Source organism: Tachyglossus aculeatus, chromosome 11 (assembly GCF_015852505.1).
Source record: "Tachyglossus aculeatus isolate mTacAcu1 chromosome 11, mTacAcu1.pri, whole genome shotgun sequence".
In the NCBI taxonomy this organism is placed as follows: Eukaryota; Metazoa; Chordata; class Mammalia; order Monotremata; family Tachyglossidae; genus Tachyglossus; species Tachyglossus aculeatus.
The window spans coordinates 56,519,875-56,537,363 of NC_052076.1; the positions used below are offsets into that span (position 1 = coordinate 56,519,875).

Below are 17,489 nucleotides of genomic sequence, written 5' to 3' on the forward strand. Positions count from 1 at the left end.
TCCCTCCCACCACGCCGCCGGAGGTTGTGGGTGAGGGGAAATAGGGCCGGGGTCGGAGGAAACATCCTTAAGACAAGACTCTCCGCTCATACCTTCCGCCCACAGCCCCTGCCGCCACTTAACCACTTTGCTTCCAATTAGTACAGGCTTTTTTCCTCACGCATCCCCACTTTGCTTCAAGGAAAGAGCAGGAAGCGGCAGGAAGAAGCAGCCCTGTGATCCCTTGACCCCACCACTCGATAATGAGGTTCGAGTCATACAAAAAGCAGCTACCCAGTCAAGAGGAGCTTCCGGGAAAGGACCGGAGGTTCTCCAGCCAGAGGAGGGGACCCGGACTCTTGGGGATGATTAAACAAGACTGGAAGGAGCCCAAGGGTGGGGAAGAGGGTCCAGGCTCGGCCCCCTCCCCTTCCCACCCCTCACCGAAGCAGACACCCCACTCAGCACCACTGTTCAAAGGTGCCCCTCCCAGTTCACATCCCCAGTGTCCCAAAACTCTGCCCAGAGTGGGAGGAGTGAGGGGGTCCTGGAATCCGCCCCTTCCATTTTAGTTTTTTATTTCCTTCTTTCATGGTATTTGTTAAGCGCTCACTGTGGGCCAGGACTGGGGAAGATACAAGCTAGTCAGGTTGGACACAGTCCATGTCCCACATGGGGCTCCTAGCCTTAATCCCCATTTCACAGATGAAGAAACCGAGGCACAGAAAATAAAGTGACTTGCCCAAGATCACAGAGCAGATAAGAGGCGGAGCCAGGACTAGAACACCCAGGTCTTCCTGATGCTGACGATGAGGTCCACTAGACCATGAGCCCAGGCACACATCACATCCCTGCTCCACTACTGCATCAGCCTCCTTACTGAATTCCCTGCCTCCAGCTTCTCCAGTTCACGCTTCAGTCCAATGTCCGGATCACTTTCTAAAACATAGCTGTACACCCCACCTCCTCGCTCCTCAGACATCTCCAGTGATTGCTTCGAAGTACTCAGTCAGTGCTCTCCTTCCTACTTACTTATCCACTCTCTTGTCCCACTACACCCCGGCTTGCTTTCTTTGTTCCTCTCTAGCTAATCTATTCACTGAGCCTCATTCTTGCTTCTCTCCCTCCACCAATCTTACATCCAGCCCTGACCTGGAACTCCCTTTCACTTCAAATTTGAGATTACACATCTCCCCTCATCTTTTAAACGTTTCAAGAAAGCGCATCTCCTCCAAGAGGTCTTCCCTGACAAATTACCAGTTTTCTCCATTTTATATCCCCCAACTGCCACCTCATCACTTTTATTTTTTTCAACCTTCTGTATCCCTTCTGTAAATATCTCACCCACCCCATTTCTTAAGTACTGACACATATCCCCTTTCCCTTCTTCCTCCCACTGTGTGTAATTTATTTTCCTATCTGTCTCCCCTACTGGATTATAGGCTCTTGGAGGACAAGGATCAGATTTATTGATCTACTGTGCTTAGTACAATATTCTGCAAATAGTCTTGTCTTTTCTTATGCTGTCGAGTGGCCTCTGACCCATTGCGACTCCATGGACACATCTCTCCCAGAACGCCCCACTCTCCACCTGCAATCATTCTGTTAGTGTATCCATAGAGTTTTCTTGGTAAAAACACGGAATTGGTTTACCACTGCCTTCTTCCACACAGTAAACTTGCGTCTTCACCCTCGACCCTCTCCCACGCCGCTGCTGCCCAGCACAGGGAAATTTTGACTTTAGCAGTTTGCCTTCCACTCAGTAGCCACGGCCCAAGCTAGGAATAGAATGGGGATGCCTCTGCTTGACTCTCCTTCCCATAGTCGAGACTGGTAGAGTACTGGAAACTCTCCAGGTGTGATCCTGAGAGGAGAACTGCACATAGTAGGCACTCAATAAATATTATCGCTGGATTGGAAGAGGCAAACTCCCTGGTTCATGCTCAAGAAGCGAGGAATGAATGTTACTTTCTCATGCACTTAGGACAGTGCTCTACACAAGAGTATAAATGCTCACCAATGATTGATTGGAACGGTTCAAGTCCCAAGCAGGAAACCCAGTCTCCTTCAGTAAATCATCCCAGCTGAGACCTTGGATCCCTCCCATTCCAGAGCCAAATCAGGGTAGGTGCAAACTCACCTTTCAGCAATGAGACCAGCAAACGCGGCTCCCCGCCCCGGACATATTGACTGCTGCGAACAGAGCTCTGCATGCAGTAGGCTCTCAATCAATCAATCCATAGTATTTATCGAGCACTTATTTTGTGCAGAGCACTGATGTAAGCGCTTGGGAGAGTACAGTCATAATAATAATTATGGAATTTGTTAAGTGCTTACTATGTGCCAAGCACTGTTCTAAGTACTGGGGTAGATACAGGGTAATCAGGCTGTCCCACGTGGAGCTCACACTTTTAATCCCCATTTAACAGATGAGGTAACAGGCACAGAGAAGTTAAGTGACTTCCCCAAGGTCACACGGGAGACAAGTGGCGGAGCCAGGATTATGACCCATGTACTCTGACTCCTAAACCCATGCTCTTTCCACTGAGTCACAGTGCAGTAGCATTGGTAACTGTGATCCCCTGCCTTCATTTACCTCAAGCTGTGGAGATAATAATAATAATAATAATGGCATGTATTAAGCTCTTACTCTGTGCAATGCACTGTTCTAAGCACTTGGGAAGGTTACAAGGTGATCAGGTTGTCTGTCCCTCGGGGGGCTCACAGTCTTAATCCCCATTTTACAGATGAGGTCACTGAGGCCGAGAGAAGTTAAGTGACTTGCCCAAAGTCACACAGCTGACAATTGGCGGAGCCGGGGTTTGAACCCATGACCTCTGACTCCCAAGCCCATCTCTTTCCACTGAGCCACGCTGCTTCTATGAACAACAATCAATATGGTTGTACATATTTATTACTCTATTTATTTATTTTACTTGTACATTTCTATCCTATTTATTTTATTTTGTTGGTATGTTTGGTTCTGTTCTCTGTCTCCCCCTTTTAGACTGTGAGCCCACTGTTGGGTAGGGACTGTCTCTATGTGTTGCCAATTTGTACTTCCCAAGCGCTTAGTACAGTGCTCTGCACATAGTAAGCGCTCAATAAATACGATTGATTGATTGATTGATTGATTGATTGAATGCCGTAGCTGAGATTGATGACAATGACTCGAGAACTCTGAAAAGGCTTGTGAGCAGAAGCCATCCGACTTTTGGAAGAACCTCGTCCTCACAGAACAGTGAGCGGGGGCCTTGTCACGCTCACCAGGGCCAGCCTGGCTCAAGGCAGGGGCACCATCACTGGGCAACTGTCCCTCTTGTGCCCCAGCCCCCACGCTGGCCCTGGTTCCAGCATTAGATAAGCAGCATGGACCTGCGAGTGAGAAGGACCTGGGTTCTAATCCCGTCTCCGCCACTCATCTTCTGGGTGACTCTGGGCAAGTCACTTCACTCCCGTGTGCCTCAGTTACCTCATCTGTAAAGTGGGGATTAAGACCATGAGCCCCACCACAGGATGGGGACGGTGTCTGTGAATACGTCCTCACCCTCTAAATGCCTCCAATTTGGGGCTAGCCCGCCCCCTCCTCCAGAACCTCCTGTTCAGCCCTGCCCCACCCAGGAGACCAAAGTCACACTGTACTGATCATCATCATCATCAATCGTATTTATTGAGCGCTTACTGTGTGCAGAGCACTGTACTAAGCGCTTGGGAAGTACAAATTGGCAACATATAGAGACAGTCCCTACCCAACAGTGGGCTCACAGTCTAAAAGGGGATCATTTGTGTATTCTCTCCCAGCACTCAGGGCCGTGTCACTTTGCGGCATTTGATATTCTCCCCCACCCTCTAGCCCACAGCACTTGCGTACATATCTTTAAATGATCTATTATAAATGATTTATTTGTATTAACGCCTGTCTCCCCTTCTAGAGTGTAAGCTCGTTATGGGCAGGGAACATGTCTGCTAATTCTATTGTACCGTCCTCACCCAAGCCCTTAGTGCTCTGCACATAGTGAGTACTCAATACCATTCATTGATTGATGGCTCTGAACACAAAAATCACTTAATAATTACTACTATCCATGTATGTTCGTTGTGGGCAGGGAATGGGTCTGTTGATATATTGGACTCTCCCAAGAGCTTAATAAATATAATTGAGTGAATGAATGAATACCACTATTACTACTACCGCTGACCACATGTGGCTTCCGACACCGATCCGGCGCAGCGATGGGGCCATTAGCCCACATCCTGACCCACGCGGTCCCCCAATTTGGGGCCCTTTGGGGTGGCAGGCTGAGGGCACGGGTGGGTGGTGGTCAGACCTTCCTCCCGAGCTCCCAGACACAAATGGCAACTTACCGTGGCACACTGCTGGTGTGTGGCCTGGGCGGCGAAGCGAGCCACGTGGTTGACGATGGGGGAGAAGTTGGTGGGTCCGTAGAAGCGGATATGAGGCAGGCAGGCAGAGTAGGCCCTGGCGATGCCGTCCACCCCTGAAACACACCAGCGGCCCGGTCACCCCGGCTTGTTGCCGCACCCCTAGCCTGTACCAGCCCGAACTAGGTGGGCGCCACCCTCCTCCCCCACACCTCCCCAGGGAAAATCAGGAAGTGAAAAAGTGGATCCCATCTGCATTCCTTCTTCCTTTTCTTGCAGTTGCTGTAAGGCTCTGGAATGTAGCACTTTTTTGCCAAGTTGGATTTAAAATAATAATAATGGTCATTGTGAAATAAACAGGCTGTTAGGGTCTCTGGGGCACTGGATTTCCCCTGACGCTCCTAGGACAATTCAGAAATGGGCTGAGAAGACAGCTTATTTGAACACCACCAGAATCAGCCCCAGGAACCTGAGCATCCTGGGCACTAGCTAACCAAGGTCAACTGTTTGGACAAGTGTGGGATCCAAATCTATCTGTTTTCCAATCTGTAAAATGGGGATTAAAAAACTCCCAGAGAGTCTATCAAGACTAATGCAATAATATATGTGAAGGCTTTTCCCCTCTACTTCTGCCCCACTTGGCTTTGGAGAAACATCATCTCCCTCCACTTACCCTTCTCCAGACTAGGACAAAATTATCTTCTCCATTCCTCTGGCTCTGAGCAGGAATGCACTCAAACCATCCCTGATCGGCAGCTGCTTATGGGGATTTTTTTCCCCAAAGCGAATCAGGGCCCCTTTCCAAAGGCATGTTGGTTTAATAGCACGCACTCCTGCATACATAAGAGATTGTTGTGTGGTACTCTCCTGTTGCACTGTACTCCGCCAAGCACTTAGTGCAGTGCTCTGCACATAGTGAGGGGCTTGGAGCACCTGACAGAAATATGAGGAAAGTGTGGGGTGCGGATGGTGTCCATTTTCTCAATGAGAATTAAAGACCATACAGACTGGAAGGGAACTGGAGAGGTTATTTTGTCCATCCCGCTGCCTCTAGGGAGGACAAGCCCTCAAACCATCCCAGAGAAAGCTGCCTACCAATCCCTCGTGCCTAAAATGTTAAGGGTTCTGCTGTCCTGCCAGGGAATTTGCACTTAATACTCGGTGTGGCTAACAGGTTGACACCCCGAACCTGACACAAAAGGTTGCAAAGCCAACCCTTTTTGTTTGCCAAATGGATATATCAGTGTGTTTACAGCGGTTATTTCAACAAGCAATCCAACTGGCACTGAAGCTGTTGTGAAGCGCCTCTGGGGCCAAACATTCTTTCTATTCAAAGCCTCTCCCTCAGAACATGGCTCGGTGTTAATCAAGAGAAAGGATGTGGGGAAACTACGTGGGCGGCCGCTGAGAGGGTCTGCGCCTGACTAGATATTCATCTGGAGCAATCTGCACTCGGCTCTGATACTAATGGCGTAGCCCACTCAGTGGGGCTTAGAGCAAAGGCCCCCAGCTGCTCTAACAACCTGCTGTGGCTCTATCTGGCTCACTACAGACATCCAGAGGGTGACGATAATAATCATGGTATCTGTTAAGTGCTTACTATGTGCCAGGCACTGTACTAAGTGCTGGGATGGATACAAGCAAATGGGGTTAAACACAGTCCCTGTCCCATGTGGGGTTCGCAGTCTCAATCCCCATTTTACAGGTGAGGTAACTGAGGTGCAGAGAAGAAAAGTGGTTTGCCCAAGGCCACACAGCTGACAAGTGGTGGAGCCAGAATTAGAACCTGTGACTTTCCGACTCACAAGCCCATGCTACGCCACGCTGCTTCTACATCTACATCCTTCTAGACTGTGAGCCTGTTGTTGGGTAGGGATCGTCTCTATCTGTTGCCAAATTGTCCTTTCCAAGCACTTAGTACAGTGCTCTGCACACAGTAAGCGCTCAAATACAGTTGAATGAATGAATGAATCCCCACTGGTAAGTCTGGCCCTTGGCCAGAGGTCCTCTTGCCCGTTTGGATCTCCCCATGCTCCAGGGAAAGGGATGGGGTGCTGGAAGCAGTATGGTTTAGTGGAAAGCTCATGGGCTTGGGAGTCAGAGGACGGGGGTTCTAATCCCAGCTCTGCCAAGTGTCCGCTGTGTGACCCTGGGCAAGTCACTTCACTTCTCTGTGCCTCATCTGTAAAACAGGGATTAAGGCTGTGAGAGCCCCATGTGGGACACAGACTGTGTCCAACCTGATTACTCTGTAGCTACCCCAGTGCTTGGAACAGTGCTTGCCACATAGTAAGCACTTAACAAATATGACAATTATTAATATAAAGTCATCCCCCTGCAGCAGCAAGTCTGGGACTCCAGAAGGCTTCCTGAGCCCACCCAGGTGCCACTCCAGAACCAGTCCAGTCTCCTGCTGCTGAACAAACGATCCCCTGGGGCTGGGCTATGCCACCCAGGATGGTCCTCTGATGATAATAATAATAATAATGGCATTTATTAAGCCCTCACTATGTGCAAAACACTGTTCTAAGTGCTGGGGAGGTTAACAAGGTGATCAAGTTCCTTCCCTTCCCCACAGCACCTGTATATATGTATATATGTTTGTACATATTTATTACTCTATTTATTTTACTTGTACATATCTATTCTATTTATTTTATTTTGTTAGTATGTTTGGTTTTATTCGCTGTCTCCCCCCTTTTAGACTGTGAGCCCACTGTTGGGTAGGGACTGTCTCTATATGTTGCCAATTTGTACTTCCCAAGCGCTTAGTACAGTGCTCTGCACATAGTAAGCGCTCAATAAATACGATTGATGATGATGATGATGGGACTCCTAGGCCTTAGCATCACGATTTCTGAGTGATTCCCTGTTTAGTACCTGGCCTGTCGGCTCCTGCCTCGACAACTTCCCCATCTCCCCCTGCTCTGAATACGCTCTCCCCACCTCCAGGGCTTCAGAGGGCTGGTGTTCCATCTGAGCATCCTGGCAAATGAAACACAGGCGGACCTCGTTCTGGAACCCCTCCTGAGGTGTACTAGGTCCAAGGTCCAGCCTGGGCCCGGTTCTCCAGGATTTGCAGCGGGTTAAGATTGACTCCATGGTAGACCGCCCCCCTGCAAAAAACCCCCAGCACCCCCACTTCCTCCTAGGAGCTGGTGCCGAGCACAGCCGATCTGGCTCTAGGGAGGAGCCAAAGCAGAGCCCAGTGCCCCCTCACTTGGCGTGCATGTGGCTCTTCAGCCGAGGCTGGGGGGGACCAGAGGCAGAGACCCCCTTCTAGGATGGAGGGGAGGGAAGGGGTTTATGGTCCCCGAGATGAGAGAAGAACAACAATGAGTTCAATGGGCGGCGGGCAAGAGAGTCTGGCAGGCCCTTGGGACTTACCGGAGCAGAAGGGATTGGTGGGGTTGAAGTTGATGGCAAATTCATGAGAAACCTGAAACAGACAAGCACAGAGTGAGAGGGAGAGCTTCCCTTCCGACTGCTAACTCCCTGAACATGGCAATAGCCCCTGATTTGCCTCCCTAGGGACCTTTAATTACTCAAGAAGCAGGCCCAGCTGGAAAGAGCCTGAGCCCAGCGGTCAGAGGACGTGGCTTCTAATCCCAGTTCTGCCCCTTGCCTGCTGTGTGACTTAGGGCAAATCACTTCACTTTTCTGTGTCTCTGTTTCCTCATCTGTAGAATGGGGAATCAATACCCGTTCTCCCTTCCCCATAGTCTGTGAGCCCCATGTGGGCCAGAGATCGTGTCTGATCTGATTAACCACCCCAGCTTTTAGTACAGTGCTTGGCACCCAGTAATAATAATCTAATTATGGTACTTGTTAAGTGCTTACTATGTGCCAAGCACCATTAGAGAAGCAGCGTGGCTCAGTGGAAAGAGCCCGGGCTTTGGAGTCAGAGGTCATGGGTTCAAATCCCGGCTCTGCCAACTGTCAGCTGCGTGACTTTGGGCAAGTCACCTAACTTCTCTGTGCCTCAGTTACCTCATCTGTAAAATGGGGATTAAGACTGTGAGCCTCATGTGGGACAACCCAATCACCTTGTAATTTCCCCAGCGCTTAGAACAGTGCTTTGCACATAGTAAGTGCTTAATAAATGCCATTATTATTATTATTATTGTTATTTGAAGCACTGGGGTAGATACAAGTTAATCAGGTTGGACACAGTACCTGGCTCACATGGGGCTCACACTTTTAATCCCCATTTTCCTGATGAGGTAGTTGTAGCCCAGAGAAGTTAACTGACTTGCCCAAGGTCACACAGCAGACATGTGGCAGAGCTGGGATTAGAACCCAGGTCCTTCTGACTCCCAGGACCATGCTCTACTCACAAGGCCAAGCTGCTTCTCCAGTAGGCCCTTAACAATTGCCACAATTACTCATTATTATTATTATGTGTTAAATCTTTACATTCTGTGGGTTTAAGGCTCCTGTGGTTCCTTCTTAGAGAGCCAGCCTCAGCTCTATCCTAGATCTCATCTCCAATTGGCTTCTGACTCAAGGCCCAAAGCAAGACTGGAGAGCAGCCTCTTTTCCAGGAGCTCTTTCAGTTCCCCAAGGCCCCAGAGGACTTGCCTCCCAGTTCCCCTTGTTCCACCTGGCTACTATTTGCCCTGCAGCAGCAGAGTCACACAAACCATCTGCCAATCAATCATTCAATCATATTTATTGACCACTTACTGTGTGCAAAGCACTGTAATAATCAATCAATCGTATTTATTGAGCGCTTACTGTGTGCAGAGCACTGTACTAAGCACTTGGGAAGTACAAGTTGGCAACATATAGAGACAGTCCCTACCTAACAGCGGGCTCACAGTCTAAAAGGGAGAGACAGAGAACAAAACCAAACATACTAACAAAATAAAATAAATAGAATAGATATGTACAAGTAAAATAGAGTAATAAATATGTACAAACATATATACATATATACAGGTGCTGTGGGGAAGGGAAGGAGGTAAGATGCGGGGGATGGAGAGGGGGACGAGGGGGAGAGGAAGGAAGGGGCTTGGTTTGGGAAGGCCTCCTGGAGGAGGTGAGCTCTCAGTAGGGCCTTGAAGGGAGGAAGAGAGCTAGCTTGGCGGATGGGCAGAGGGAGGGCATTCCAGGCCCGGGGGATGATAATAAGCGCTTGGGAGACTTCAATATAACAATAAACAGACACATTCCCTGCCCACAGCAAGCTTACAGTCAAGCACCGATCAATGGTATTTACTGAGCACTTACTCTGTGCAGAGCATTGTACCAAATGCTTGACCTGAGTTTCTGTTTGGTGCATTTATTGCCAAAGCTGCTTACATTAGTTATTTTACTGCGCTCCCCACAACACCCCGTGAGACAGGGTTCAAGTAGTATTATTCCCATATTACAGATGGAGAAACTGAGGCATGGGACTGTTAATTGGCTTGTCCAACACCACTGAGTAGACAGGTGACAGAGCCTGGACTAGAACCCAGGGTCTCTGACTTCCAGGGTTGCAGTTCTACCACGACAAGCAGGACTCAGGGACCCCATCTGCCGTGGCCAGGGGTCCACCAGGGCTCCAGAAGCATCCGCTACCATGGTTATCAGTTCCTACCAAGACCTCCGGTGAGGGAGGGAGCTGGATTCCACCAAAGTAGAAACAAACGACGAGGTATGAGGCAGAGGCCCCTCCCAGGGTCGCCCCTGGAGGGTTTCCAGTCCTCTACCAGTCTCGACTACGGGAGGGAGAGTCAAGCAGAGGCCTACCCATTCCATTCCTAGCTTGGGCAGTGGCTAGCGAGTGGAAGGCAATCTGCTGCAAGTCGAAACTCACCCGTGCTGGGCAGCAGTGGCTCGGGAGAAAGCCGAAGGCGGAGACTCAAGTTGACTACGCGGAACGTGGCAATGGTAAACCACTTCTGTATTTTTACCAAGAAAACTCTATGGATACACTACCAGAATGATTGCAGTTGGAGGCAGGGGCGTTCTGGGAGAGATGTGTCTATGGTGTGGCTATGGGTTGGAGGTGACTCGACAGCGTAAGACAAAATATGAGATAGAGGTCGAGCCTTCCCTAAGGGGATGAGTCTACTGGGACAATGAGAGGGGCCCAACTCCTTCTGCTTCAAATAGAACTTTTAATTCAGCCTTGTGCAAGGCCATCAGCCCAGCAACCAGACCTGGGAAAGATCAGAACCCCTGCTCCTCGGAAGCCTCAACCTCATTTCCCGATGTGGCCTGGAGGAGAGTGGGAGTCGGAGGACCTGGGTTCTAATCCTGGTTCTGCCACTTGCTTGTCGTGTGACCTTGGGCAAGTCACTTCACTTCTCTGGGCCTCAGTCTCCTCAACTGTAAAATAAGAATATCTGTTCTCCATCCTACTTAGACTGTGAGCCCCACGCGGGTCAGGGACTGTGTCCGACCTCATTAACTTGTACCTTCCTCAGTGGGTAGACCAGCATCCTGACACCTAGTAAGTGCTTAACAAATACCAGAATCGAATCAAATCCATCAGGGCCTCCTGTGTATTGATTCGAGGAAAGCCGAGGATCCTAACGCTTGGAGGGAACCGGTAAGGATACAACAGTGCCTAGGGAGAGACGGCAGTCGGGTCGGAGATAGTGGCAGTAGCTGGGGCTCTACGATCTAATCGGGTGTTTGTTTGTGCATGTGAAGGTCATTCGGGAAACTTGATCAAACTTGTCAAACCCTTCGGTTGCTAGCCCAAGCCGATTAGAGCCCCAGTGGAAACGTAAGTCTTTGTCTTGCTTCCTGCTGGCTCGGGACAATCAATGTTTCCATTCAGCCTGCCCTGCTTACAGGTGAAGCCCTCGACTTGGCATGGGAGTTACATAAGCCAGATTTCCTTGGCTCTCGGAACCTGGCGGAGCATCCAGACCCCTCCCCCCGCCGCCACCACCCGAGGGACAGTCATGGAAACGGACGTGGCTCAATGGAAAGAGCACAGGCGTCGGAGTCAGAGGTCATGGGTTCAAATCTCGAGCTCTGCCTATTGTCAGCTGTGTGGCTTTGGGCAAGTCACTTCTCTGTGCCTCAGTTACCTCATTTGTAAAATGGGGATTAAAACTGCGAGCCCCCCGTGGGACAACCTGATCACCTTGTAACCTCCCCAGCGCTTAGAACAGTGCTTTGCACATAGTAAGCGCTTAATAAACGCTATCATTATTATTATTATTTTGGACAAAACCTGGAAGACTTCCCCTCTTCAAAGGCTTGGTTTTGAGGAACAGAACCTTCACCCCGCACCTAGGGCAAGAAAGACATTTGGCCAAGTGAGAATACGTTGTCAAACGTCTGGTTCCCTACCAAATTCAAAGATCGGGAGCCCTTAGAGGGGCAGGGTTCGTGGCTAATTCCCACCTGTATATTCTTTCCCTGTGCTTAGTACAGTGCTGTATACACAGTAAGAACTTAAACTATTGATATCTATCAATCAATCAATGACATTTATTGAGCATTTACTGCACGCAGAGCACTGTACTGAGTGCTTGGGAAAGTACAATACAACAGATTTGGTGGAGGATACCCTGTCCACAATTTTACGGTTTACAGGTGGACAACAGACATTAAGGCAGATTAGGAATAGGGGAAATAGTACTAAATTAAATCTCCTTAGAGTGGGCTTGTCTCAGCTGTTGAGTCGTCTTCAACCCTTAGCGACTCCATGGACACATTTCTCCCAGAACACCCCATTTTCCACCTGCAATCATTCTGGTAGCATATCCACAAAGTTTTCTTGGCAAAAATATGGAAATGTTTACCATTGTCTTCTTCTTTGCAGTAAATTTGAGTCTCTGCTCTCAACTCTTTCCCGTGCCACTGCTGCCCAGGACTTTTTTGACTTGCAGCAGATTGCCTTCTACTCAATCAATCAACCAATCATTCGTATTTATTGAGCACTTACTGTGTGCAGAGCACTGTACTAAGCACTTAGCACTGCCCAAGCTAGGAATGAAATGGGTATGCCTCAGTTTAACTCTCCCTCTTGTAGCTGAGACTGGTCGAGTACTGGAAACTCTCCAGGTATGATCCTGGGAGGGAAGAGTGGGCCTGTACATTTCTCCCTTTATGTATGAGGCTCTCCCAGCCAGCAAGAAAGTTTGGAGTTCACTGATGACACTTTCATCAAAAAGAGAGCCTGATAGCAATAATTGTGGTATTTGCTAAGCGTTTTACTATTTGCCAAGCACTGCACTAAGCGCCGGGGTAGTTATCCGATAATCGGGTCCCACAAGGGGCTCACAGTCTAAGTGGGAGGTAAAACAGGTATAAGCCCATTGCTGGGTAGGGACCATCTGTATATGTTGCCGATTTGTACTTCCCAAGTGCATAGTACAGTGCTCTGCACACAGTAAGTGCTCAATAAATATGATTGAATGAATGAATCCCCATCATGCAGAGGAGGGAACTGAAACACGGAGAAGCGAAGTGGCTTTGCTCGAGGTCACACAGAGAGCCAAGCGGCGGAGCCTGGCCGATTCTGCCCCGGCATCAGGGAAGCTCGCTATGAGAACTTCCTTTGCCTTTCCGCTTCCTGGGAGACAGCTGGTCTAGCCTATTGGAAAGAGTTCAGGATGGGACTTCCCGGCTCCACAAAAACTGTCATTCTGCATCCTGGGGCACTGCCCACAGTGCGAGGTCTCTGGGCCGTTTCCTCCTCGGGAAAACGAGACTCAGGATTCCCATCCTTACCTTCCTCGCAGGCGAGTGGTGAGAATGAAGCAGCATGAACTCGTGGATAGAGCATGGGCCAGGGAATCAGCAAGACCTGGGTTCTAATCCTGGCTCCTCCACTTGTCTGCTGTGTGACCTTGGGCAAGTCACTTAATTTCTCTGGGCCACAGTTATCTCGTCTGTTAAATGGGATTTGACTGTGAGCCCTCTATGGGATAGGGACGGTGTCCAACCTAATTAACTTGTATCTTCCCTAGTACTCAGTACACTGTCTGGCACACAGTAAGTGCTTAATAAATACATTATTATTATTATTATTATTATTAATGTATTTATTAAGCACTTTAGTAATAATAACAGATACCAATGGTTTGAGGAAGCTCTTTTTGAAAATACAAATGCCAGAGTGAAGTCACGATAAGACAATTTCACCTGAGGGCAGCATCAGTTCAGCAGCTCAAATAATTTACACATTTGGTCAGTCAATCATATTTATTGAGTGCTTACTGTGTGCAGAGTACTGTACTAAGCGCTTGGGAGAGTACAATGTAACAATATAACAGACACATTCCCTGCCTACAGAGAGCCATATTAGGGTTTGTCTCCCCCTCTAGACTATAAGCTCGTCAGGGGCAGGGAATATGTCCGCTAATTCTGTTGCACTCTACTCTCCCGAGAGCTTGGTACAGTGCTCTGCACATAGTAGGCACTCAATAAATACCACTGATTGAGTGATTGATTGAGCCCTCCCCTGGGTGAATGCGTTTGACTCTCCAGAAGACACAGTGCTTTGGGTCCTGAGGATGAAGAAACCAAGCATCGCCTTGTGGTTGCTTTCCCAGTGTTCCGGGCAGAGCCCATCCTCCCAGCAGCATCGAGAGGGCTGTTCCTTGTGGTTTTCTCTGGGGCATTGTTTGCCTTTCAAGATGTTCTCTGACATTTGCAAGTAGACTTTTGTGTGCAAAATACCTTATTCATACCAGTTCTTTGAAAGCATTCAGCGGTATCCTAGCAACCGGCTCATCACACGCCATGGAGCATGGCTTGGGTGACTTATCTCTACCGATTGCTCCATTTCGATTACGCTCTGAGCACTGTGCATGACCCTGGCCTGGCCCAGCTACTGTCACGTGGGATCCACACGGATGAACCACCCCCAACACACTGACCTCACACCCATCCACCTGGGTCAATCCTGGGTCACTAATTTAGTTACCCGCCTCCGCCATGTCTCCGGGGGAGTCATTTGGAACGGCAGGGCCGGGCAGGAATCAAGGGAATTGTCAGAAGGGAAAATCCCATCACCAGAGCAGGGCAGGGATCCTGAACCAACCCAGGAATCCTCAGAGCTGAAAGGAAGGGGAGAAGCATTCATTCATTCAATCGTATTTATTGAGCGCTTACTGTGTGCAGAAATGGGAGGGGAAACAATGAGCTTCCAATCTCCTCCTCACACCCAAAGCAGCTGAAAGTCCACCCCCGATCCTCCTTCCCCCACTCAGCTGAGGCAAGGTTCCAAAGCTCCCTGCCAGAATTCAGACTAGGAGTCAGAGGACCTGAGTTCTAATCCAGACTCTGCCGGTTGCCTGCTGTGTGACCTTGGGCCAGTCACTTCATTTATCTGTGCCTCAGTTCCTCATCTGAAGAATGGGGATTCAATATCAGTTCTCCCACATACTTAGATGGTGTGTTCCATGTGGGATAGGGACTGTTTCTGACTATCTCGTATCTACTCCAGGGCCTAGTACAGTGCTTGACACACAGTATTCACTTAGTACAGTAATAATAATAATATTAATAATAATATCTCACCTGGTGATATTTGTTACTTCATTGAGAAAATATGAGAAGCAGCATGGCCTAGTGGAAGGAGAACGAGCCTCATGGCAGAGAATCCAGGTTCTAATTCCGGCTCTGCCACCTGTCCGCTGTGTGATCCCAGGCAAGTCACTTACCTTTGCTGTGCCTCAGTTACCCCACCTATAAAATGAGGATTAAATTCTCTTCCCTCCAACTTAAACTGAGCGCCCCACACAGGACAGATACTGTGTCCAACCTGATAAACTTGTACCTACCTGGTGCTTAGTACAGTGCTTATTGCTTATTTCTGAACTGATTTGTTGCACTGCTGACTCCTGTCCCATAGCATCCTGTCCTGGATGGTAGCGGTGATGCATGGCACAAGGTAAGCACTTAACAAGTACCATAAAACAAACAAAACTTCAGGCTGGTAGGAGGGAAACTATCTGCTGGCTTACCTGAAAGGCCAGCTGCCGGGGTTGCTAGGCAGGGTCCAACTTTGTGGATTCTACTGGTCGCTACTAGTCAGCGGTGTTGCCTCTGGGTCCCGGCACCCCAGGTTCAGTTGGCCACATTTCCCCAGGAATACCTGATGGAAATTCTTCCAACACACCAGAGACGACAAACTCCTTGAGGGCGGGGATCACGTCGACTTACTCTACTGTACTCACCCAAGTGCTTAGTGCAGTGCTCGGCACACAGCAAGCACTGAACAAATACCACCGATAGAATGATTTAATAGATCACCGATGATTTCTCCAGCCCATCTGCCGCCATGGTAGGCTCTTTCGGGGACTGCCTGATCGGCTCTGGGGCTCAGGGTGGGATCTTTTTTACAACTTTCCAGAGACGGTCCTCCAGTTGCCATGAGATTTCAGACGAAGAGCAAATTAAATGGATCTCCTCCTCTTCCACCTCCTCCTTTTCTTTCCCCTCCTCTTGTCTGAGCAGGGTTTAGTGTGGAGACCATGGTCGCTGCCCAGATCCACGGTGCGGACGGTAGTGACTCTGACAAACACACACGGTTCCTCATATGATAGGGCATCCTCCACAACACATCCGTGGCTAGGGCAGAGGACAGCCGGGGGGTGAGAGGTAGAGGGTAGTACGGGGGGAATGACAGGGGGCATGGGTGGATGGGGAAGAGGGCAGTGGAGGGTGAGAGTTAGAGGTGAAGAGGACATTGTCTAGGGGAGAGAAAAGAGGGCAGTGTTTGTGGGGATGACAGAGTTTGGGGGTGGGGAAGAGGGCAATGAAGGTAACAGAGGGCAGTGGGGGTGACAGAGGGCATTGGATGTGAGTGACAGAGGGCAGTGGGGGGTGAGGGATAGAAGTTATTGTTGGGGGGAGGGGAAAAGGCAGTGAGATGAAAAGACCCCATCACCGCTACCATCCAGGACAGGATGCTATGGGACAGGAGTCAGCAGTGCAACAAATCAGTTCAGAAATAAGCCAACCAGTCTCAAACCCAGAAATAAAGTCTCCCAGAAGGTGGTTTGCTCAGGCCCACTTTTTTTTTTTTTAATGGTACTTGTTAAACACTTACTTTGTACCAGGCACTGTCCTAAGCTCTGCGGTAGATACAAGGCGATCGGGTTGGACAAAGTCCATGTCCCACATGGGGCTCACGGTCTTATCCCCATTTTACAGACAAGGCAACTGAGGCACAGAGAAGTTAAGCAACTTGCCCAAGTTTACGCTGCCGACAAGTGGCAGAGCGGAGACTCCTTCTGACTCCCAGGCTTGCACTCTATCCACTAGGTCACGTTGCTTTCCCACTATCCAGAAGTCATGTGGGAAGGGAGGAATGGGAAGGGAGGAATGGGAAGGTGAGTAGAAGTCGGTGGTTCAGATCTGGCAGTTTGGATGGTGCCTGGGTCCAGTAATGTGGATTATCTCTAGGATGGACTCTCCTGCCAGGGTAAGGGTGAGACTGATGAACCCCCCAATGATAATAATAATAATGATGGTATTTGTTAAGCACTTACTATGTGCCAAGCACTGTTCTAAGTGCTGGGGTAGATACAGGTAGGTAATCAGGTTGTCCCACGTGTGGCTCACAATCTTAATCCCCATTTTATAGATGAGGTAACAGGCACAGAGAAGTTAAATGGCCTGCCCAAGGTCACACAGCAGACAAGTGGCAGAGCGGGGATTAGAACCCACGTCCTCTGACTCCCAAACCTGCACTCTTTCCACTAAGCCATGCTGCTTCTCTAAGCAGCCAAGAGCCTTGTGGGAGGAAGACAGTCCCAAACTCCTGCTCTGGGACAGGAAGGGAAACACAGAACAGGGCCAGCCAGCCAAATTCTTTGCCCACAACAGGCACGCTGGGATTCAGACGGCCCCCTCATAGCTGGTCCCGCAGGGGAATTAGCCACATCTACCCCCTTCTAAGAGTCTGGAAAGGGTCCCGGGCTTAGTGCCAGTGCAGCCCGGCAGGCAGAATTCCTCCGGCTCTGCCCTGGCTGAATTGCTCTCCAACACGCAAAGAGCAAACATTCCCATCAGGCTTCTGGCCCGCTGGAGCCTGGCACGGTTCCTTGGGGGAGCCCAGAAATGGAGAGGGTTTCTGGGGAAAAGAGGGTCAGGACTGTAAGCTGGAATCGCAGGCTCCCTTTTGGGACTCGAGATGGGAGCTTAACGGAATGGGTGGCTGATAC

The 17,489-nt window shown here is 49.5% G+C and overlaps 1 protein-coding gene and 1 non-coding gene across 4 annotated transcripts in view; one reads left to right on the forward strand and one right to left on the reverse strand.

Annotated features, from left to right (window-relative positions):
• Positions 1–17,489, reverse strand: part of CPNE2 (copine 2) — a 109,878-nt gene that overhangs the window by 21,203 nt on the left and 71,186 nt on the right. For all 3 annotated transcript variants that reach the window (XM_038754426.1, XM_038754424.1, XM_038754425.1), the window contains exons 13-14: positions 7,750–7,801; positions 4,345–4,478 (exon numbers count right to left, since the gene is read on the reverse strand). In XM_038754426.1, coding sequence (XP_038610354.1) covers positions 4,345–4,478; positions 7,750–7,801 — 186 coding nt within the window. The remainder of the gene's footprint in view (positions 1–4,344; positions 4,479–7,749; positions 7,802–17,489) is intronic.
• Positions 10,018–10,155, forward strand: LOC119935236. The gene has a single exon (XR_005453123.1). It is a non-coding gene; the product is annotated as a small nucleolar RNA SNORA7 (small nucleolar RNA).